The sequence below is a fragment of the Cervus elaphus genome, chromosome 12 (assembly GCF_910594005.1).
Source record: "Cervus elaphus chromosome 12, mCerEla1.1, whole genome shotgun sequence".
NCBI classification, from domain to species: Eukaryota; Metazoa; Chordata; class Mammalia; order Artiodactyla; family Cervidae; genus Cervus; species Cervus elaphus.
Genome location: NC_057826.1, coordinates 88,294,247 through 88,319,390, shown reverse-complemented (window position 1 = coordinate 88,319,390; position 25,144 = coordinate 88,294,247). Strand labels below are relative to the sequence as shown.

The 25,144-nt window shown below is 36.1% G+C and overlaps 1 protein-coding gene across 4 annotated transcripts in view; it reads left to right on the top strand.

The window, feature by feature from the left end:
• TXNDC16 (thioredoxin domain containing 16) overlaps positions 1–25,144 on the top strand; it is an 86,301-nt gene that overhangs the window by 52,643 nt on the left and 8,514 nt on the right. For all 4 annotated transcript variants that reach the window (XM_043920762.1, XM_043920765.1, XM_043920764.1 and 1 more), the window contains 7 exons: positions 2,618–2,761; positions 3,520–3,579; positions 8,629–8,797; positions 9,121–9,257; positions 17,932–18,016; positions 19,630–19,768; positions 24,489–24,649. In XM_043920762.1, coding sequence (XP_043776697.1) covers positions 2,618–2,761; positions 3,520–3,579; positions 8,629–8,797; positions 9,121–9,257; positions 17,932–18,016; positions 19,630–19,768; positions 24,489–24,649 — 895 coding nt within the window. The remainder of the gene's footprint in view (positions 1–2,617; positions 2,762–3,519; positions 3,580–8,628; positions 8,798–9,120; positions 9,258–17,931; positions 18,017–19,629; positions 19,769–24,488; positions 24,650–25,144) is intronic.

The window sequence follows — 25,144 nt, the reverse complement described above, 5'->3', positions numbered from 1 at the left end:
ATGTGTCATTTTACTTAGTGACTCTCTGGCTTCAGTTTGCCCTTTGGTGCTGCCTTCTCATTTTTTCTCTCTCCTGTCTTCGCTCCTCAGCCCAGTTCTTGTGTTTTGGGGATGGGGGGTGTTTGGTCTTAACTTCCTATGTTTGTAATCCATATTGACTCATAATATAGTATGATGTTGTGCCCAAACACACAATTGCCCTCTTATTTTCATTCCTTCTCATTAATTAGGAAAGATAGATGAGGCTTGGAAAGAGTTTGTTACCATGTAAAAGTGGAATATAAAGAAAAATGCTCTTCAAAGGAAATGAACACACAATGAGTCAAAATTAAGTGAACTGGGCTCTACAAAAAGGAGAGTATGAAAAAAACTTGTGTGACTAAAAAGAATATATATACACGTTGATAAGTAGTTGAAATGTAGAGCTGAGGAGTAAATATATTTAAAAACTAAAGTGGCTTATTAAGAGAATGGGAAAGCAGAAAGGTGTTAGAACAAGGTAAGAGAAGAAAGGATGGATTAGGAAATAAGAATGGATTGGCAGGATAATGAAAATATGTGAATAATAAGAAAATACTGTAAATGAGAAAATTGGCCTTTAATTTTGATCTTGAGGGCATAACTTTTAGTGTCATAGAATGTGATATTTGAAAGTATCTTAAAATTAATAGTGTAAGTCTTATGGTTCACAGGTTTGAACACTGAGACTCAGAGTTATGTAATTGACTAGAGTCACAAGCTAAAAATTGCTGATGTGATACTAAAATCTAGATCTAGTCTTTTATGATATTGGAAATCATATGGAAAATAATAATTTAGTTTTCTGAATGCATTGTCTTTCTCACTTCCTTTCTTTTTAATATGTTATTACAGAGAATTATAAATGTATCATAAAATAGGATACTAGAACAAACCTCCAGATAACCATTTCCTGGCCTCACCCAACTAACATCAGTCAGTGGCTAATCCTGTTATAGTCAAAGCTCTTTACTTATTATTTTGCACCTAATTCCAAACATATAAACTCATCCATAAATATTTCCCTGTATTTCAGACATGTAAGGATTCTTTTAAAATTAACATAAGGCTATTACTACATCTATATGGTTAAGAATTCTTAATATCAGATGCTTAGTCAACATTCAGATTTCCAGCTTCATGCTTTTTCATGCCACTGTTGCTTTGTACATGCTGTTCATTTTACTCAGATGCCTCTACTGCCTCCTTAAGTTTCATTTTTCTTTTAATAATGTTCAGCTGGTGTCAACTTCTGGGAAGCTTTAATTGTCTCTCTAATGAAGTTAGATGTGCCTCCAGTGTTACCATATGATCTGTACAAACTTCCAACAGGACACTTGTGAATTCAAAATATGTGTGTTTATGTGTGTTTACTACATACTTGAATGGATAGATGAATAAATGGGTGGGTGGGTCTGTCTGTCTTAATGAAAAGTTTTTTTTTAGATTTAATTGATATGTAACATATTAGTTTTAGTTGTATACCACAATGATTCAATATTTCTATATATTGTGGTTAATGAAATTAGTTTTACATATTCAGAATCTACCCATAACTCAATACACATAGAATGAAATCTAAATTTCTTGGTTTATATGGCCTTTTATGGCTTTCCTTGTGGTGCTAGTGGTAAAGAACCTGCTTGCCAATGCAGGAGAAGGAGACATAAGAAATGCCGGTTCAATCCTGGATCGGGAAGATCACCTGGAGGAAGAAATGGCAACCCACTCCTGTATTCTTGCCTGGAGAGTCCCATAGACAGAGGAGCCTGGCAGGCTACATACAGTCCATGGGGTCGCAAAGAATTGAACACAACTGAGCAACTAATACACACATGATGTAGAAAGCCTAGAGTTTTCTCACGTCATTTCTTCAGTCTATTTTGTCTTAGTCAAATGTGCCTTCCCTCAGTGCCTAGAGTATGCTGAGCTCTTTTATGTCTCAGAGTCTTTGCATATGTTGTTCTCTTTGTCTAAAACATTCTTTTATTGATTATCTGGTAGACTTTGGATCGCCCAGTTTAAATCTCCCTGTTAAACTCTCTCGCTGTATCTTTTGCCTTTCTTCTTAAACTGATCACATTTATAGTTATGTATTTATTTAGTGATGAGTTTATTGATCGACTTTTCCATGGATAGAAACTGTGTGGTCAGGAACTATGTCTGCTTTGCTTACCACTTTCCTTAGTGTCCATCACAGTGCTTGCTATGTAGTAGAAGCTAAAGAAATACTGTCAAACATGTGTGGTAGGACTTTTTTAGGTTATAAATTAATATATTGATTAGAAACAAATGTTATTTGTTGTCAAGTTTATTATTTTTATATTTATATTTATTATATTATTGACAAGTGTAAGTAATTCCTTTTGGAATTAACTAAAACTTGATCATTTCTAGGTCAGGAAGCATCTGAGAGTCATTTAAGATGGGGAGCCAGACAACTGGAAGGTTTTCTAAATATGCATTTTAAATATTAAGATAGTATGAATTCATGAGTTTCTGTGAAGTGCCAACTTTTCATATGCTTGCCTGGGAGAAGAGCTTAAATATTTTAAATTATAGATTTATATCTATATTAATTTCTCATCATCCATTTCAGGAATTCAAGATGATGAAGTGGAAGAAACTGTTTACAGAGACAGGAAGAGACAGTTACCTTTGGAACTCACTGTGGAATTAACAGAAGAGACATTTCATGCGACAGTAACGGCTTCTGACAGCATAGTGCTTTTCTATGCTGGCTGTGAGTATTATGAGCCTTTAGAGGTGACTACTATACTGCATATTAGGACATTTAAAGTAGGCAGATTTTACTTTTACATTCTGTTATTACACATTGTAAAATGACATAGCTCTCATACGTCCTACACTTTTAAACAATTTACTTCAGAGTTGTTTCTAGGGTTGTAAAACTGATAGTATATAGTATAGTCAAAGTGTTAGTTGCTCAGTCGTTATCTAACTCTTTGCAATCCCATAGACTGTAGCCAGCCAGGCACTTCTGCCTATGGGATTTCCAGGAAGAGGACTGGGCTGGGTTGCCATTCCCTTCTCCAGGGGATCTGAGCCTCCTGCATTGCAGGCAGGTTCTTTACCATGCAGCCCACCAGAGAAGCCCTGATTATATATATCTGACTTATAAATTGAAGATTATGATTAAACTAGATGTTAAGCTTACTAATTTGGAAAATTGTTGTTATTCAAGCTAATGATTTTAATAGATTAACAGTTATTGTAGGTTTATAGGCATTATATTGCTTTTATCTTCAAACAATAGCCATTCAATTACACTCCTTGCCATATGAGTGTAGAAAATTAGTTGTATTTGGAACTCTCTTGAATGTGTGGTGTGGATAATACTGAGTGCTGCATATTAGAATATTTCTTAGTATAAAATAATTTTGAGATACCCCATTAATCTATATGTTTGTTATATATAAGTATGGGTGCTTTAGAAATATGTATGTTGTAATATTTATTTAATTTTTTATTTTAATGTAGGGCAAGCAGTATCCATGGCATTTTTGCAGTCCTATATCGACGTGGCAATTAAACTGAAAGGTATTACACTGTTGTAGGCATGTTTATTTTCCTGGTTCTGAGCTATAGCTATTTGTAAAATTGTGTCACGCTGAAGATGTAGAAAACCAAATAAAATTTCAGATTATTATGTTTGTGTCTCCACGGTTAATACGTTAAGGAACCATGAGTTTCAAAACTGTTAGGAGCATTCTGTTTGATTGTCTTCATTAAATTGTCTTATAGCTTTATACTTAATCCAGTAAACTTTTTGGCTGAATTCAGTCATTCAGCAAACATTTATTGAGTGCCTACTATGTGCCAGTTACTGTTAAATATTATTAAATATATACTAAATATTATTAAATAAAATTTTGATCGATAAGCCTATAGTCTCACAGTCTAATGAAGGCTCTAAGATCCCAGTATTCTTGAAGCTATACAGTTTAGCTTTTCATGGGTAGGGAATTTCTTAATAGCCAGAATCTTCTTATTTTAACTATCCTATGAAACCTGATACAGTGGTAGACAAACAGTAATCCAAGCAATGAACTCAAAATGTCTATGCCACTGTCCCAGCAAAGACAAAAGGAGGAGTGGGGAGGCCTGTTAGTGTTAGTAAGAGATTAGGTAAGTATAATATTTTGTAATCATTCGAATAAGACAGTCTATATCATGCTTTGTATCTTTAATATAATTTCTTCTTACTTTGTTTTTCTTGTTAATAAAAGCTGTTATGGCTAAATGGGCTTTTTCTTGGCTACTCCAGAAATGCATCCACCAGTTAGTTTTTTGGGAGCATTAGCTTACAGCTTCTTTTATAAGTTAGTCAGTTCCTTATGGGAAGAAAGTATGCCTTATACTCAGCTCATTGGACCTGGTACATTGTCTTACATTACAGAGTATGTCATATTTAATAATTGTTGAGTGAATGAATTAGCAAATATAGTAGAGTTTCGTAAATTTTGTTTTATTTTGTTGAAAAGGTGTACTGGTGTACAGCTTGTGTGTGCGTGTGTGTGTGTGTGTGTGTGTGTGTGTGTGTGGCTTTTGTGAATTCAAGAAGTTGATTCCAGAAAGTCAACCCTAAATACAATATGTTTTATAATAATAAAAGCATCAGAGATATAAAAAATTATTTTTGATCCATTTCTTTTCCATTCATTTCCAAACTACATTTGATCCATTGTTTGATTATTTCATTCCCCAAGTGAAGGGATGATTAAGTCTGTAGATAATATGATCCTTAGTTTTTTTTTTTAAAGCAAATCCTGTCACTCTCTAGTTCTCCTTTATGGTTGCAATCTACAGACTGATTTAAGTTTCTTCTCTTAGGTTTTCCAGCCTTACTGGTAAAATGATTAGAAGAAAGAAAAATTAGGAAAATATAAACCATAATGAAATAGTAATTGGATAATGTCCCTGAATACTAGAATTATCCCCCCTCCCCAGCCCATTTGGCTAGATACCAAATGAAAATGGAAGAAGGTTCTCTTACTTTCTTCTCTGTTAATGACCAAATGAAGACCTGACCCCTCAATGCAAGGACTCTGAGTTGTATGTGTTTGTAGAATAAAAAAAGCATATTAACCAACCTAAAGACTTGATTTCTTTTTTCAATTAGTATGTTCTTTATGAATAACAATTCTTTTAGTAATTAGATATCAGATAGGTGGATTATTTTGGAAGTTCATGGGGCTGTGTATAGAAATGCGTACTATAGGTAACAATAATGTTTTGTGTCTATGGTGAAGCCTATACTCTAATTTTATAAACTAGGACAATATTGTAATACTTTGGGCATTTAGTTTTGGGAAAAAGCCACTTTTTATCTTTAGTCCAAGAGGATGAAGAATATTTTATACTCAGTCACAAGGTGGCAGCAAATGTCAAGTTTTCATAATTACATAGTGTCTGTAGCTGAGAGTCTTGTTTTTCTTTTAAATTAGGATCCTTATTTGAAATTGCTGTGTTGTTAAAGTATGTGGAGTGTAATACTACAGTAATCTTAGAACATTAGACTATTCCACTCGAAACAGGATTGAGTATTGGAACCATTTTACAGCAAAGAAAATTAAAATATGATAACTTCAGTATAAGTAGCCTTATCATTTTTTAATAATATATATCAATATTCTTTTTTCAGTTTTAAAGATAACATCAAAGTTTTCCCGGCTTGGACTGCCGGGACATTTTAAGCAGTGGTAGACCCATTGAGGATGCTTATTGAAGGGAGAGAACTACATTTATTATGACACCATGTCATAATGGTGTCCTTTGGTGGCAATACATAGTATGGTACTCCATCTGAACAAGGACCAGTACATGCACCACTAGATATTTATTGACTAAATGACTAAAATAAAGGAGAAGAGAACTTTATAGAGTAGATCTAAGCTTAGAAGGAATAAAGATTTATCTTTGTATGCTCATATATTATTCAGGTATTAACATACTTTAATGTAAACACTGAAAATTTGTTCATGAAGAAATATCAGGGTACATTTCACAAATTTTTATTGGATACATAATATGTAATAGACATTGTACTAGGTAGCAGGTTTATAAGATGACTAGACTCTGAGATAGAATCTAGGATCACAATGTAAGGATGAACTGTTAGTATTAAAACTTTTGATGATAAAATATTAAAATATTGCATTTCACAATTTTAGTCATAAGGGTAGGTTATATCCTAATTTAGAATTAAATTGATATACAGAGATTCCTTCTTTGATCTAATACTATATGAAAATTTCCTTTTATTAGATTTTCTTCCTTTCTTTCATTAGCTGAGTTGTATGCTACTTTGTTATTTGGTTTTTGATATCTCTGCACCTAATTATATATTTTGGAGAACTGGAGAACTTTGCATATACAGTTGACTTAGACAACACAGGGATTAGGGGTGTTGACATTCTGTGCAGGAGAAAATCCAAGTATAACAGGTTTTGCCCTCCATATACACGTTTGCCGGAGAAGGCAGTGGCAACGCACTCCAGTACTCTTGCCTGGAAAATCCCATGGACGGAGGAGCCTGGTGGGCTGCAGTCCATGCGGTCACTAAGAGTCAGACACGACTGAGCGACTTCACTTTCACTTTTCACTTTCATGCATTGGAGAAGGAAATGGCAACCCACTCCAGTGTTCTTGCCTGGAGAATCCCAGGGACAGAGGAGCCTGGTGGGCTGCTGTCTATGGGGTCGCACAGAGTCAGACACGACTGAAGCGACTTAGCAGCAGCAGCAGCAGCATACACGTTTGCTCTATATCCAAGTTTCCATATCCATGGATTCATCCAACCTTGGATCATGTAGGACTGTAGTATTCACTATTGAAAAAAATCCATAAGTGAACCTACACAGTGTTTTTAAAGGGTCAACTGTATTAGTAGAGAACAAGTAGGAATTTCTCTTTGAGGTTCCACTGTGTGTTTTCTCAGGCTGAAAAGAAATTATTTAGATTAAATAAATATGAAATTATACTGTTGAGGCAGGTTGGATATGTGAAAGTGAAAAGTGAAAGTCACTCAGTTGCGACCCCATGGACTATACAGTTCGTGGAATTCTCCAGGCCAGAATACTGGAGTGGGTAGCCTTTCCCTTCTCCAGGGGATCTTCCCAACCCAGGGATCAAACACAGGTCTCCCACATTGCAGGCAGATTCTTTACCAGCTGAGCCCCAAGGGAAACCCAAGAATACTGGAGTGGGTAACCTATCCCTTCTCCAGGGGATCTTCCCAACCCAGGAATTGAACTGGGGTCTCCTGCATTGCAGGCACGTTCTTTACCAACTGAGCTATCAGAGAAGTGAAGTGAAGTGAAGTTGCTCAGTCGTGTCCGACTCTTAGCGACCCCATGGACTATAGCCTACCTGGCTCCTCCGTCCATGGGATTTTCCAAGCAAGATTACTGGAGCGGGTTGCCATTTCCTTCTCCAGGGGATTTTCCCTATCCAGGGATTGAACCCAGGTCTCCCGCATTGTAGGCAGACGCTTTATCGTCTGAGCCATTAGGGAAGTCTGAGCTATCAGAGAAGCCCTAGATAAATATCATGGAGGGCCTAGATAGTATATTCACACACATATTTAAGGTATTTCATGTACGAGGACTGCTCTAGATTCTGGAAAATCAGTGATGAGGAAACCAGACGCAGTCCCTGATCTCAGGAAGCTCAGATCATACAACAACACAAATGAATACATAATTCCACGATGAGGTAGGGAAAAGAGCATGGTCCTTTAGGAGTATAAGAATCAGATGTAGATCAGGGTGTCAATGGAGGCTTCTTTGAAATGGTCACACATGCAGAGATCTGAAGGGTGAGAAAGACCTGACTGGTAAAATTGGTAGAGGTGGGCTGATAGCAAAATAGATTTGCGTTTTGAAAAGATATCTCTAGCTTCAGTGTAGAGACATATTAAATTCTGGGAGATGAATCAGGAGAAGTGATGACTAGAATGGTGGCAGGAAAGAGGAAAGGACAGATATAAGAGGCACTCAGAATTTAGGTAGTAACGTTGGAAGGCATGCGGATTGATGAGGTAAGACCTGCGGAGTTTAGGAGTGAGGAGGTGTGACAGGCGATGCTTTGCTTTCAGAGTTGGACAGGATGGCAACGTTCACTACTGTTCAGAGGAAAGAAGCCGTGTTTGGTTTTAGACGTCTTGAGTTTGAGGATGTTTCTGTTCAAAGGGACCTGGAGAAGGCAGTATGGACACATGGATCTGGAACTTCGAGGAGCCTGGGCCAAAGCTAAAAATTTAGGATTTCTTAGGTTGTTGATGATTATTGAGATTGTCTAGAAGAGACTGAAGAACAAGAAGAGGAAGCAACTTAAACTGAGCCTTGAGGGAACTCCTGACTCCCCTGGCCGAAGAGCCTGCAGAAGGGAACAAAAGGAGGCAGCTGGGGAGAGGTTGGAGCCCATGGGAGGAGGTGCTGCAGAGAACCAGGGGGAGAGAGTGCCCCAGGAGTATGTCATGCCGCTGAGAAGCTGAAATAAGAATGGGATAGAAAGACATTAACAGTTCTCAACAACTGAGTTTTCTACATTAACATTTATAAAAATGTGCATTTTCTTTTTATTTAGGCACATCCACCATGCTGCTTGCTAGAGTAAACTGTGCAGATTGGTCTCATGTGTGTACCAAGCAAAATGTTACCGAATTTCCTGTTGTAAAGATGTACAAGGAAGGCCAGAACCCGGTATCTTACACTGGTATGCTGGGAACTGAAGAGCTCTTAAAATTTATTCAACTGTAAGTATTCAGCTTCACCGTAAGGCTTTTTAAGTTTTAGATCTATTCAACTCCTAATTCCCTTACTTATTTGACACACCTTGGATAGGTTAAGGAAGTATGAACACTGGTGAGAAAAGCCTATTACTTTTTATCACTTTTGGGGAGACAGAAATTTTATTTAATGAGATTGATTTTTTTTTTTTTTTTTAGAATAGTGTTCAGTTGTCTTTATTTTGTCAGATGTTTATCCTATGGCATATACTAAGTCCAGTATATATATATGTTTTTACAAGCTGAGAAGTATTTTTAAAAATTAATTTTGACTATAAATATCCATCCAGCAACAGGATTTCATGCCCAGTGAACATTACGTCTGTCCAAGAAGCAGAAGAATATTTAAATGGGGAATTATATAAAGACCTAATCTCCTATTCTAGCTTGTCAGTACTGGGACTGTTTAGTCCAACCATGACAAGAGGTAAGTGGAGCTGAACATTTAAATTATATAATGTATAGTTGAAGACTTGTTTACTTGTTTTCTTTTTAAAGAATTAATATCTTTTTAAGTTAAAGAGAACTCAATTGTAGAGAATTTCGAAAATACAAAGAAGTTTGAAGAAAAATAAAAATCTTTAGAGTTGTTAAATTTTAATGTAATTTCTTCCCTCTTTTTTTATGAACTTATGTGTTGAATATTAATATACATTTTAATGTAATTGGGCTAGTACTGTGTATTTAGGTTAGTATCTGCTGTTTTTATTGAACATTAAGTGGGTGCATTTTTCCATGTGATTAATATTCTTCAAAAACATCATGGCTATATAATTGATTGGATGAAAATACCATAATTTATTTAACTGTTTACCAACAAATAATTTCTTTTATTTCCTTTTTTCTTTTTGTTATATGTAAAGAGTATTTTTATTTATGAGTCTTTGTGTAGATTTTAGACTATTTAATAGCTATGGATTCCCAGTAGGAGAATAACTTTGTCTTCTGTAAACTGTGTATGTGTTATTCATTTTTTTAAAAAAAGGTTTTTACATTTGTCTAAAGAATTACTATGAGATTATAATAAAGATATTAAGCTTTTGTCATTTTATTAATATTCCAATTATTTCCCCCAGTTTGTTGTTTGCTTTTTAGCTTTGTCTAGTAATTTTATATGTAATAGTTAAAATTTTTTTCAAATTTATTGATTTTGAGATTTCTTCCATTGCTTTAACTATAGAAAATCCTTAACATTCTGATCAGTTAATAGTCACCTGTCTCTTCTTGTTGCTTTAATTTATAATATTTTCTTACGCTATATTGTCTTCTTGAATATTCTTTTTTAAAATTTGTGAGTGATAAGACACAGATAACATGAAACTTACCATCTTAATCATTTATAAGTGTATAGTTAGCTAGTGTTAACTGTATTTCTATTGTGTGCAAATTCTGATTTCCAGAACTTTTTCATCTTACAAAATTGAAACTCTTTACATGTTAAAGAACAACTCCCTTTCCCTGTTTCCCTAGCCCTTGGCAAATACCATTTTCCTGTCCATGTCTATGAATTTAACTCCTCTAATACATCATGAAAGCCAGATCATGTAGTGTTTATCTTTTTCTGAATAGCTAATATATATACACATATCTTTTTGAATGCTTTCTATTTTATTCACTTTACCTATTGATACTTAATCTAATTTATTTTATAAAACATGTTGAATATGATTGGGTCGTCTCTTTTTCTTTTTGACAATTTCTTATCTTTTTCGCCTATTGACTCTTCTAAGTGAACTTCAGCCATTTACACATATTGTCTAAACTTGTGCAAATTTTTGTTGCTTGTTTTATGCTTCATTGGTATTTCTTGTTTAAAAAAATGCTTTTTTTAAATTTACTGAAGGATAGTTGATTTATAATGCTGTATTAATTTCAACTGTACCTCAGAGTGACTCAGTTATACACATTTTTTTCATATTCTTTTCTATTATGGTTTATCATAGGATACTGTAATAGTTCCCTGTGCTATAGAGTAGAACCTTGTTGTTTATTCATCCTATATATAATAGTTTGTATATGTTAATCCAAAACTCCCAATTCTTCCCTCCCTCACACTTCCCTCCTTGTCAACCACTAGTCTTTTCTGGTTTGTGAGGCTGTTTCTGTTTCATGATAGTTCATTTATGTTGTATTTTAGATTCCACACATAAGTGATATCATATGGTATTTGTCTTTCTCTTTCTGACTTGCTTCACTTAGTCTGATAATCTCTAGGTCCATCCATGTTGCTGCAAATGGCATTATTTCATTCTTTTTCATGGCTGAGTAGTATTCCATTATATATGTATGTACCCCATCTTCTTTATCTGTTCATCTTTCACTGGACATTTAAGTTGTTTGTGTCTTGGCTATTGTGAATAGTGCTGCTCTGAACACAGGGGTGCTTATAACCTTTCAAGTTATAGTTTTGTCTGGGTTTATGCCTAGGAGTGGAATTACAGAATCATATGGCAACTCTATTTTTGGTTCTTTGAGCAACTTTCACATATTGTTTTCCTTTTTTTTTTTTTTTTTGCTTTTCAACCCATTTATTTATTTTTTTTTTTTTCATTTATTTTTACTAGTTGGAGGCTAATTACTTTACAATATTGTAGTGGTTTTTGCCATACATTGACATGAATCAGCCATGGATTTACATGTGTTCCCCATCCCGATCCCCCCTCCCGCCTCCCTCCCCATCCCATCCCTCTGGGTCTTCCCAGTGCACCAGCCCTGAGCACTTGTCTCATGCATCCAACCTGGGCTGGTGATCTGTTTCACCCTTGATAGTATACTTGTTTCAATGCTATTCTCTCAGACATATTGTTTTCCTATAGTGGCTGCACCACTTTACATTCCCACCAACAGTATAAGAGAGTATCTTTTTCTTCACACCCTTTCCAACATTTATTATTTGTAGACTTTTTAATGATGGCCATTCTGACTGGTGTGAGGTGGTACCTCATTGTAGTTTTGATTTGTGTTCTCTAATAATTAATGATGATGAGCATCTTTTCATGTGCCTGTTGGCCCCTGTATGTCTTCTTTGGAGAAATATCTGTTTAGACCTTCTACCCATTTTTTCAGTTGGGTTTTTTGTTTTTTGTTATTGAATTGTGTGAGCTGTTTGTGTATTTTGGAAATTAAGCCTTTATTGGTTGCATCCTTTGCAAATATTTTTTCCCAGTTCATAGGTTGTTTTTTTGTTTTATTTTTTATTTCCTTTGCTATACAGAAGCTTGCAAGCTTGATTAGGTCATATTTATTTTTGCTTTCATTTCTATTTCCTTGGGAGACTAAACCTAAGAAAACTAATTCATCTTATTTTTGACGCATTTCAAATTAATGCTTTGCCTTCAGCTTTGATACAATGCTTATAGTAATAAGTTTAATTTGTTTGTTTTACATAGTATCATTGGTTTTCCATAGTATCATAAGCCCACCAGTGGGCTTCCCTGATGGCTGAGATGGTAAAGAATCTACCTGCAAGGCAGGAGCCCTGGGTTTGATCCCTGGGTTGGGAAGATTCCCTGGAGAGTGGAATACCCACTCTAGTATTCTTACCAGGATAATCCATGGACAGAGGAGCTTGGCGGGTTATAGTCCATGGGGTCGCAAAGAGTCAGACACAACTGAGCAATTAGAATGCTCTCTACCCTATTGGCTATAGTGTTCTTTTAACATTACAACTTGTCTATACTTAAATTGCCTCTCTTTGCTTTTTTTGTCCTTCGTAGGACTGTGTCTTTCAATAAGTTTTAGAGAGAGAGTCCACAGGGTATTTATTCTAACCAATGGATTTGCCTAGAATGTTATTCTCTCTTGGCTTTGGAGATGGATGGCCTCTTGACTGGGTAGCAAAAAGTGTTTTCTTCATCATGTCAACTGAAAAAAAAAAGCATGATGTGAGAGTTGTGAGTTAAGTTTTATTTGGGGGCAAAATGAAGTTTATAGCCTGGAGCCAACCTCTCAGATAGTTTTGAGGATCTGCTCTGAAGAGCTGAGCGGGGAGGCGGTATATATGTAATTGTGGTGAAGAGGATTACATGCAGGCAAGCACACGTTTTAACAGAAGACTGCTGCTAGTCACAAGAAGGCGCTGCTGATCACAAGGAGCAGATGTCTTTGTTAATGATTTTAGTGCTGCTTTTCTAGATACGAAAAGATACAAGAAATTGGGTCCATAAAATCTTCTGAAAATATCTATCTGAAGGCTTGTTCTGCCAGTTTTTCCCAGAGTGCAGAGTGCCTCATTCCTGAGATCCACCCTGAACTCCTTTCAGGGTGTGTTCAATTGAACACAACTAAAATGGTTAGTTACCTCATCCTTAAGAGGCAGGTGGCAAGTAACAATGTTTAGTTGGCATTCTCATGCTGTTTCCATTTATGTAGCAAACTTCCGCTTCATTTTTCTTTTATTTAAGATGAATTTCAAAATCTGAGTGAAATATTTTAAGAACATTTGTATGGGAAGAAGGTCCCCAATGTCCAGCATTATAATTGTATATAGTTGATACTATTAACTATTGATTCTTATTAAATTTTGCTTTCTTTCTTGCTTTTTGTCTACTAGACAAATTGCTGTCTAGTAATTTTTTCTTTCTACTTTGTCTTCAAAATTTTTTAAAATAAAAAGCCAAAAAAACTCATTAGTAAGAATCATAAGACTGTTAATGTGTGCCATGTGGCTTACCATCTTAGAAGGCAAAATCCAGAGGGTATAACTTTTTAATTTCTATTCTATGAAAAATCATGAAGTAAATGACTCTATGTCTTATTCCTTTTTCCCTTTCTCTTGTTTTTTCACCCACATTAACTTTGTTTTCTGCCTACCTCAGGTGCCTGGTGTCCTGAAGTTCTTGTTTATTATTTACACTGGGCCTCCTTCCGAAAAGACTTAGTCTTTAGATAATAAAAAGCACAAATACAATAAAATCATTAAAACAAGGATAAGAGTCAAGCAACAAGGGTAGGAGATAATTAGGTAGAATATCTAGAAACAACACAGTGATCATAAAACTTAGCCCTGAGCAATCTGGTAGCAAATAGAAACAAAGAGGAAATTTCTGCCAGCTTGTCATCATTATATAATAAATGGCAAAATACAAGTTAGGGTGCGGAGTCACCTGTAGAGAAGATATTTCTCTGTACATGCTGAGAGGAAATTTTTCATATATGTGTTGTATACATATGGATTTTTTTTTAGAGATCAACATAAGGAACAGTGTGGTGGTGTTTAGTCGCCAAGTTGTGTCCAACTCTTCTGTGAGCCCATGAACCATAGCCTGCCAGCCTCCTCTGTCCATGGGATTTCCCAGGCGATAATACTGGAGCGGGTTGCCATTTCCTTCTCCAGGGGATCTTCCTGACCCAGGGATCGAACCCACATCTCCTGCATTGGCAGGCAGATTCTTTACCACTGAGGCACTTGCATGACCCCCCAGAAACACTGTACTTGACCATATTTCTATACAAATGATGATAAAATTTACATATAATTATCTCTCAACAAACGTCAAAAGCATAGTGCTGAAGTATTGACACATAAAGGTGGGTCTGGTGTACCAGAATGATGTAGTCTGGATGTGATGCTTTTTTTAATGGCTTGGTTGCTTCTAAGCCTTTTAAGTCAGGTATTATTTCCTCTTCTTTTTTGTTTGTTTTTGTTTGCAGACATTCATGTGATAGTTGTTGGATTTGCAGCGTCTACTGAATGAGAAAACATAAAGCAATAAAGGGCTCTTACGGATCCATAAAATTTTTATGTTCATTTTAATTATATTCACAAATGCTAACTACCAGAATTTGCTGAGCACTTTTTGTATGAGATATTAATTGTTGTTCATGTAGATTCTAATGGTTTGAAGACTAATGTCAGTCCCATGAAAGCTGAAATGTCTCTTTTATCCTCTGGTGTATCTTTCAGGACCCTCCACTAGAAAGTTACTACTTTTCCCCTTATTGTTAATAAATACCTTGTGGGAATATAATTTAAAACTCTGTAAATGTCCTGTTTCTCATCTTACTTTTGCATACCAGTTTTAGAATCCACTCACTGTCTGAAAGAGGTATTACTATGATAGCTGCCAAGTGGGCAGTTTCTAGTTCCATTATTCCTCCTACCTTTATTAGTTGGCATACTACTTATTTGTTTATCAGTATGGTTAGCTGAGTTCTTATTTTATTCAATGGATTATAATCAGTCACTATCATTAGTTTGCTCAGGTTGTCCTAGGATCCCTTTCATTCTATTATGCTTTTTCCCCCCCTCATCCCTGGTACCTGTGACCTTTTGATATGTCTCCATTGTTTTTTGAATGTCCTTTTGCCACAAAATGTTCCCAGCCCCATTCCTAGAATCAGCCAGTTCTCCAGGGAATCCAGTTTCCTTTAGTGAGACATTTAATCTAAAAGCTGAGATCTAGGAGTTAGGAATGCTTTTAGTTACTGGGGTGTTCTTGCCTCTTGCTGACAGAGCTAAAATACAGATGAATCTACATATGTGTGTGTATAAATGTAACTATGTAATAAAATGTAACAGTGGAAAGAAGCAGTATTGCTAAATTAATGTGTATATTTTATGCAATTAAATATGCTTTAAGTTAAAACAACTAAATATTGTAAGTCACTATTAATATTACATCTCAAGTATATTTATAGTGGCTAAAAAACTTTTTATTTAGATAACTGATCATTTCCTTATATTTGGGTTGCCATATATTCTGACATACATGGCAGTTTTCACCAAAGAGGAGAATGTGCCTGGTTTCAAACATTCAAAGGGGAATTTACACTTTGATTTAGTGGAAACAGATATAGATCTGAGGTCTACAGTCTTAAATACTCCCATTCCCCAAGGAACTCTTAGGATTTATGTACAAGTAGACTCATGAAGAGCCTTCCAAGAAACATATTCATGAGTTTAGAATCTTATGAATGAGCAAATTATATGGAATGTTCATGTCTTTCCCCACTGTGTTTTATTTAAAAAAGAAGAAGCTGAAACAGAATCCATTATGTCATTGCTTTAGGTAGCAGTCATCAATTATTGATCTGAATTTAGAGAAATTTCTCTTAGAGATGAGAGTGTAGGCACTCAGTTCCTTCTAGTTGCCTGGTTTTCTTATGTAGCTTTTCTGCTTTGGCATAGCACAGGCTAAAGAAAATGTTTTCATGGATTACTCCTTTCTCATTAAATTTGTGATTATAAATGAGTTCTCAGTGCTGCTTGCAGGTTGATCTTGCCACCCTCGTAAGTGGCTTTACTACAGTGTCTCTCAGTCTTGCGGAAAGCCTGCATCATTTTTAAAGAAAATCTGTGGTTACCCAGTGTTAACGGTGCTGGTGCTCACATCACGAACATAGTACTAACTGCTAAGGGGCAGATCTCCTGGGCTCAGCTTACCCAGACCTCTAGGTGCTTTATGGTTCAGTTCTCCATCATTGTTTTTCTATTTGAACTGCTGTGAACCTTTCATGCAGCCAGCCGAGGTATCATCTGGCCTTCAGTTGGCAAGAATACATCATTTACAAAAGTCCATCTCTGCTCTTTTCTCATTAGTCTACAGCTGTTTAATTCAGACTTGCTTCTGGGTTGTAAGATCCAGAACATGCTCTCATTTATGAAACTGTATTCAGAAACCTGCAGAGATAATAGTTCTTATTTTGAATATGCATATCATAACAAATGGGACAAGACTAATACACAAATTAATCAAAGTTCAGAAGTAACAAAAACGCCTTACAGAAAAATACAGGAAATAAAGAAGATGCAAATCCCTCATAATTGTAGAACCCTAACACAGACACGACGAGTTGACTCATTGGAAAAGACCCTGATGCTGGGAGGGATTGAGGGCAGGAGGAGAAGGGGACGACAGAGGATGAGATGGCTGGATGGCATCACCGACTGGATGGACATGGGTTTGAGTAGACTCCGGGAGTTGGTGATGGACAGGGAGGCCTGGCGTGCTGCGATTCATGGGGTCGCAAAGAGTTGGACATGACTGAGTGACTGGACTGGACTGAACTGAACACAGACACTGTCAGAGGACTAGAATTTCCAGCCTTCTGTCTTTTTCTATGCGCTTAGGTCCTTTTAGGTTTTGTGGTATGAGGTGTGCATCATTTCACATACCTGCTTGTCTTTCCAGGCTCCATATAGCCCAGCTGTCTCCATTTACCTTGCCATAGGAGTAGATTAAATGGCAACAAATATTTATTTAACGAATCTGTATGATCAGAACCCTATAAATCTTATAAATTACAGTTGACCCTTGAAAACAAGGGGGTTTAGTTTGCTGACCCCCTGTGCAGTGAAAAGTCTCCATGTTGCTGTCTCTGACTTAAAAACAATGGGTTTGATAAATGATCTATCCAAGGGCAGCAAGCTCAGTTTGGATAGAATTAGGGCTCAAACCCTCCTTTTGGTTCCACATGTTTGTCATCTCTGATTGAGATCTCCCCATCTCCCCATTGTGATCTCCCCATCGATCTCTGAGTTTATGGGGAACATAGACTTTTCTCCACACCTAGTTTAAATGTCTATAAAATGAAAATGCAGGTACTCTATTTATTGAAAAAAATTCACGTTTAAGTGGACTTGTGCAATTCAAACTCAATGTTGTTCAAGGGCCAACTGTATATTTAGAGTACATTTATTTACAGAACATTAAATTATGTACATTATGTATGTTGTATTACATTAATGTGCATTTTTATAATAATCAAATGTCATGATAACACAGGTTTATTTGAGAACCAAGAAGGTATGTAAGGTCTACACTTGTTGTTTAGTCACTCAGTCATGTCCAACTCTTTTGTGACCCCATGGACTGTAGCCCACCAGGCTTCTCTGTCCATGGACTTCTCCAGGCAAGACTGCTTGCTTGGGTTGCCATTTCCTTCTCCAGGGAACCTTCCTGACGCAGGAATTGAACCCACTTCTCCTGCTTTGGCAGGTGGATTCTTTACCACTGAGCCACCCGGGAAGCTACAAGGTCTATACTGAAATACATTTATAATTAGTAATAAAGCATTATCATCTATAAATCTGTTCATCAGTTGAATAGCACATATAACTTTAAAGGTTTCACATTTTTATCTTGTTTGTGTATTTATAGCGAAAGAAGAGTTCACTGAAGCAGGAAGCTACCTAAAAGGATATGTTACCACAGGAATTTATTCTGAAGAAGATGTTTTGAGACTGTAAGTGTATTATAATTTTAGGGAGGAGGAAGTTTGCAAAATAATGTATTACCTGTCTTCACACGATTTTTTTTTTTTTTTTTTAAGGAAAATAGGGCAGCAACATACCTAAATTTTTAATTTCATCCTGGGAAAATCTGGAAAGTACTATCTGGCTATTTAGAATTTTTCCATACTCAAAATTCTTTAGGCCATGCCCCCCCCAAGAGGCAACATTGGATTCATACCACTTCATCTTCCTATAAAATTTTTCCTCTTTGGATTCTATTACCTGCCATTTAAATTCTTTGCAGTTATAGTTTTTTGAGGAATTTTACATCTTGAGTGTCTGGGTTTTGATTTGCCATCAAGGTATGCATAAAAATCAGAGTTTTTATATATTTCTCCCAGAGTTTTAGGTGATGAACTGATAGTTCTACTTAATTTTGTTATTGTAGACATACACTGAAGCAGTGCTTTTTTTAGCCACTTAAGTTGCTTTGTTTGTAGAATTTGGGGCTCCTATAAACTCTCTAATATTTCAGTTGCTGCAGAATGAATGAACTGAGAATTTAGACGTCATTAATACACATCACATTCTACACTGACTTATCTTCAGATACACATGGAGTTGTTTGTGTTTCTTACCCTCTGACTATACTATTGCCAATTGTGATTTCTGAGCTTAATTAAATCTTTCATCCTGAACACTGGTGACACATGCATTTGATGATTGAGCTCCTCTTCTATTCAAGAAATCAGTGACTTTTGAAAAGTGAATACTGAACTCTAGACTTCTAGGGAATATGAGACCTATTCAGCTGACACATGGATAGTCACCCACTGTCTTCTAGACCTGTAGTTTTCAGAGTATGTTTTGTTTATAACTGACTCATCCGTTAAGAGAAAACTGGGCAGTAGAAAGCCCAGTCTTCAGATTGATACTTTGTTTTAGCATGAATTAAATTTTTACGTGATATAAATGTTACCATATCACTGGTAATTTAACTTGGGCATTTTTTCCTATTTAGTGATTTTCTTTTAGGTTTAGTTAGCAAAAGTAGTGGTAGGAGAGAGCAGATTTCAGGTTCTCTTTCAGTGGAGAGAGCTCAGACTGTGTATCTGGAATACCTCAGTGTGAATTCTGTCTCTGCTATTTATCACTCTTTCATCATCTGTAAAATGAGGATTATAGGGCCATTCTGAGGGTTAAATAAAAATGTAACTAGAAGCACCTGGTGTAGTGCCTGGCAAATTTAGGCCCATTCTCATAAATGCCTATCTACTTGCTCAGCAGTTTGGTGAGCAGTCCAAAAAGTTAAGAACCATTCAATGTGTTCCTAGTCCTGTTTAGACATTTTCTTGGTGAGTAAGTTGTCTAGAAAAAAATAAAATCTGATTAGATTAGTATCTGTTGTTTTCTTCTAATCTAGGTTTTCAAGGCTCTTGAACTTGCTCAGATAGCCTCACATAAAAGCTAAGTTTGCCTGGAAATGGAGATTTTCTGTTTTTCTTTTTTTCTTAGTAGGGCTTCCCGTTTGCTGCCTCCACTGTGACTTCTTGGCCTAACTGTTCGTGTTTTTGATGACTTGCTGTATTTTAGTTGGAAATTTTACTACTCCGTTTCTCCACAGATCAAGTAAATATACCGTAACTCTTCCAGCCCTGCTGCTTGCCAGACACAAAGAAGGCAAAATAGAGAGCATTCCATTAGTTAACGTCCGTGTGCAAGACATAGTTCAAATAATAACAAATGCATCACTGGAAACATTTGTGAGTATATTTTATAATAAGGATGTTGTTTGAAATAAAATCTAGAGCAGTTAAAGATAGTGTAAAAAACAGTGTGTGTTTTAACACATGGTTTTCCATCTTTCGTTGGCACAGGGCATGATGTTTGGTGAGCTCTAGATTCATTGGGTTGCTCTGTTTTATTATTCACCCATCATGCATATAGCTCCTTTAATCCACTGCCAAAAGTTTACATGTCTTTGGATTATTTTCTTGCTGAGATGCTTGTGGCTTATGGCCAGTTGAAGTACCCCATCTGGGCTGAAACTTGGCATGAAGCAAGTTTGGATTCCAGAGAGCGGCATGCTAGGCTTCCAATCCTTACTTGCCTCCTCACTGGCTGTATGTAAGCGTCTCTCCACATGTGTAAAATGGTTATTGTAAGGACTAAATGAGAATGGGTGTTCAGTGCTCTGTGTACAGTGTTTAGCCCCTGGTAAACACTCAGCAAATGTTAGCTAGTATTGCTTACATTGTTGTAGAGAAAAGTATGTTTTGTTAAAGTCCTTTTCTGATGCCTACTTTGTATAATAGTGGATTTAAAGGCACAACAGATGAAACCTGCATTTCTTGATTTTGGTTGTTTTTCATTAATATTAAACACAGCTAGAATATTATAAATTGATGCTTTTCTACATTTCTAAAGTGACATGGGAGCAGTATTATCAACTATAAATACTGAATGTATATCCTCTTGTTGTTGTCTTTTGTCATGATAATCTGAACAATATTACATTTTAGGCTAAAGAAATGAATGTGTTCTTTAAGTCCTTTTGTGGCCTCAGTCCTACTAACTCCCCTTCCCTAATTAAAGTTACAGTTTATAATTAATCAAATCATTAAAATTTTTAGGATGTGGGTTTCTAAATTATTTATTAAAGTAACATTTTTGTATTTAATGACTTTATTAAATGACTGTCTCTTTAGCGCATCCATAGTGTAATATTTTGGAATTTTTATAAGACGTTAGCTTTTTTCCCCAGATAATACAGAAAACTATAAAGAGGAAAATTAGAATAAATCACAGCTTCTTTAACCAAGCGTAAATTTAGGGGTATATTTTCCCAAACTTAAAAAACATTCCATGTGTGCTGTTGTTAAATTTCCTAATGCTGCTTTGTGTTGGAGCTTTTAATTCGAGAGCATCAGTGACTGTATACAATAGCTATCTTCTGGCCTGCCCTTAGGTACTAGAAAGACTTCCTCTGGATAGGAAAGAGCAGTGGATGGCCAGATGGTAAACATTTTTTTATAAATCAAATTTTTATTACAATAAACCTGATGACAAATTAGTCCAGGTAAATAATGCCCAGATCATAGTTAGTTAAATGTTAGTTGCTCGGTCATGTCCAACTCTTTGACCTCATGGATTGTATGTAGCCCACCAGATTCCTCTGTCCATGGCATTTTGCAGGCAAGAATACTGGATTGGGTTGCCATGCCCTCCTCCAGGGGTTCTTCCCAACCCAGGGATTGAACCTGCATCTCTTATGTCTCCTGCATTGGCAGGCAGGTTCTTTACCACTAGCGCCACCCGGAGAATGACATGTATACCGTCTATGTAATGGCTCACAATTCATATGGCCAACACAGACCTTGGGCCTGCTCTCCAGGCTCCTGTATACAGTTGTCTGTCTGACAGTTTGTCTTGAATATCTTTGAAAGTGAAAGTGGTAGTCGCTCACTTGTGTCTGACTCTTCACAACCCCCCGCCAGGCTCCTCTGTGGAGTTTAATAGTGGAACTCTCCAGGCAAGAACACTGGAGTGGGCAGCCATTCCTTTCTCCAGGAGATCTTCTCAACCCAGGGATCGAACTTGGGTTTCCTGCATTGCAGGCAGATTGTTTACCATTAGAGTCATCATGGAAGCCCCAGATCATAGCTAATTATGTGCTAATTAACTATGTAGTTATTGCAATTAAGCAATTTACGGCTGTCATAGTTAGAACTATTTGTTGGGTAATATGTTTAGCACTTTTCTCAAATACATTGAGTTCATTTTTGTGCTTTTATTATAAAGAAGAATATGGGAACACACATAATTATAGTCTCTTATATATTCAAATAGCCAAATATCCAACAGTAACCGTATTTGATGACCTTTTCTTTTTCTCTGGGTGGCCTCTGAGTAGCAATCAAAACCCTTGATTGCGCTATTCCTTTTTAAAATTCTCTCTTCTTTTGGCTTTTGCAGTTCCATCCTCTCCAGGTGCGCCTTCAACCCTCTTGCCACTCTAGAATTACATCTTCAACCATTTTTTCTTCTTTTGCTACATTCATTCTTTGGGAGACTTAGTATCTATACCCCTGACTTATATGGGTCATTATACCAGCTGATGATTCCTAACTTTTGAGTTTCTAATCTTAATTAAACTCGCATAACTCTTAGTCTTTCTTTCCTGACAGGACAGAGCAGTGCCTGTCACTGGCCTATCTTTCCACAAATTCATACTCTAGTTAGTCATCTAAAACAGGCCTGACCATGTGACTTATTTGATACAAAATCTCAGTATTTCTGGGAGCTAGAAAACCTCTCTAGTCATTTTCCCACGTGGTCTTACAGCCGGTCTTACAGCCGTATTTGCTTCTGGCCTGCCTGAGTCTGACACACGTCACTGTCACTGTTCCCCAGACCCTCTGTATGCCTAACACCTGTCTGCTCCCTGTATCTGGAATCCCCGCTCTAGCACACACTTCAGTCTGTCAAGGTCTTTTTCCTTATCCAAGGCCCAGGTCAAATATCACTTCCTAAAATCACCCATAAGCTCCCCTACCTTGTTTTTTAGTTTTAATTTAGAGCCACTAGGCTTCCTTATTCTTGCTCAGTCGCTTCAGTCGTGTTGGACTCTTTACAACCCTATGGACTGTAGCCCACCAGGCTCCTCTGTCCTTGGGATTTTCTAGGCAAGAATACTGGAGTGGGTTGCCATGCCCTCCTTCGGGGGATCTTCCCGACCCAGGGATCGAACTGTGGTCTCCTGCATTTCAGGCTGATTCTTTACTGCTGAGCCATTAGGGTCTTCTTATTGTCATACATTAAAATTTTTTCTTGGATCACAGCAGTTCGCACACTTGTCTCCTCCTCTAAACTGTGAACTCTTTGAGGGCAGAGTAAGCATCTTACTTCTCTTTGATTCAGTACCCAGCATAAGGGGCTTCCATTGGTAAAGAATCTGCCTGCTGATGCAGGAGACATGGGTTTGATCCTCGTGTCAGGAAGATCCCCCCTGGCAGTCTGCTCCAGTATTCTTGCCTGGAAAATCCCATGGACAGAGGAGCCTGACAGGCTGTGGTCCATGGGATCGCAAAGAGTCGGACACAACCAAGCAACCGAGCACACACACATGCACACATGTACCCACCCAGCAGAAGATCTTAAAATTCTCAATAAATTTTTGAATTGAGCTGTGATGGCTCCATCACACCATATCCATCAGATCTGTTCTGCTGGTTTGATAAGATCTGTCGTTTTTAGGAAGGGGACAGAACTCATGTAGAAGAGAAATGACAATAGTTAACATAAGACAACATGGGGGAGTTTGGAGAAAAGGGGATCTAAGATTTAAATCTTGAAAGAGGAAGGTGTGAGAAGAGGACTTTGAGTGGTGAAAGAGAAAGAATTCAAAGAAAAATGAAAACTGGCAGAGGAAAGTGGCTTTGAGAACTAAGTAGGGAGAAGTATGTGCCAGAGTTTGGTGTTTGAGGATGAATTGGAGGAGGTTGGCACCATAAAAAAAATTGTTCATTTGGATTTCTAGTGAGATCCAGTGAGATGGCATACTGGTAAACAAAATCCCTGGGTGCTAGTTTCATTTAATTCTCCCTCCTACTTAGCTGTGTGACTTCAACAAGTCAACTTCTCATCCTTGGTTTCCTCATCTGTCAGCTGGGGATTTGTTTTCTGATGTAGGAAGATTTAATCCATACTGGACAAGTATATCCAGAAGATGAATTAATAGATGTGGTACTAAAAATGGAAAATGGTAGAAGCCTTTAATACTCTAAGTCACTGCTGTTTTTAATCCTAAGTATTTTAACGTTGTTTGTTACTCTTTTCAATTCTTGTTAATAACAGCCTACACAAATTGTCTTCTACAAATATATTTTTTAAAAATGTTCTCTTTTAATTAATAAAAAGAGTAAGATTTCTTATTTCTTACTACTTTTTCTTTATTTTAAACCCCTCAAAAATAAGAGCCTTTAAAATTTGTTTTAGCATATTATTGTATTACTTTAATTATGCTAAAAACTCAATTTTGAAACAAAGTTAGATTTATTAATTTTTAAGTAATCATAGATGTTAAAAGATTGTATCTTTAAAGCTTAGCTTATATTTTTTAAAACATTTTATGCTAGAGGAAAAATACTTGTCATGTGTATGTTGGTTAGTTTGATCCAGATTTTAACATAAGAAATTACTTGAAATGCTACATGCTTATAAAACAAGGAGCTCCTTTAATTTATTTTGAAATTCTATTAGTAGTTTTATTTTGAAAATAATTCATTATTAAAATAAGATGAGTTTAAATAAAAAACACTCGAGATTCATACTTGTTAATCAATATAGTAAAATATCCACTTAAATGAAAATTTGTTTGAAATACATTTTATAACCTAACATGCAAGAGTGATTTGAACATTATTTTCTATTTTATGTATTATAATTTCCTGTTTTTTCTTGATTTGTTTTGTTTTTAAACAGCCAGAGATCACTGTGGAAAATCTTCCCATTTACTTAAGACTTCAGAAACCATTACTTATTTTATTCAGTGATGGTGGCATAGATCTTCAGCATGAAAAAACAATACTAATGCTGGCTAAAAAGAAATACTTGGATTCACTTACCCCTTGTTGGTTAAATCTGTAGGTATATTTTTTATTTTTTAATATGTCAAAAGTAAAGAAAGTAATAAATATTATTAAGTTTTCATTAGGGAATGAAAGTACCTTTGGAGTTAATGTTATGAAACCAATATATAAGTCATCATGATATTTTAGTAACTAAACTGCCTCAGATGGTCTGAGATGATCTTGTTTTAGATTGAATTCTATTTTACAATAAATTCTTTTTTTTGCTGTGTTTTTTTTTCAACTTTATTCAAGCATAACTGGCAAATAAATTTGTAAGATATTTAAAATGTACATTGAGATAATTTAAACACAATGCATATATGTATGCATTGTGAAAAAACTCTTTCATCTAGTTAATTAGCACATCCATCACCTCATATATTTGTTTTATAAATGTAAATTTGGGGATGGGGTGGAGTGAGAACATTTAAGTTCTACTCATGGAGCAAATTTCAATGATACAGCACAGTATTATCAACTATATTCACTGTATTAGACATTAAATCC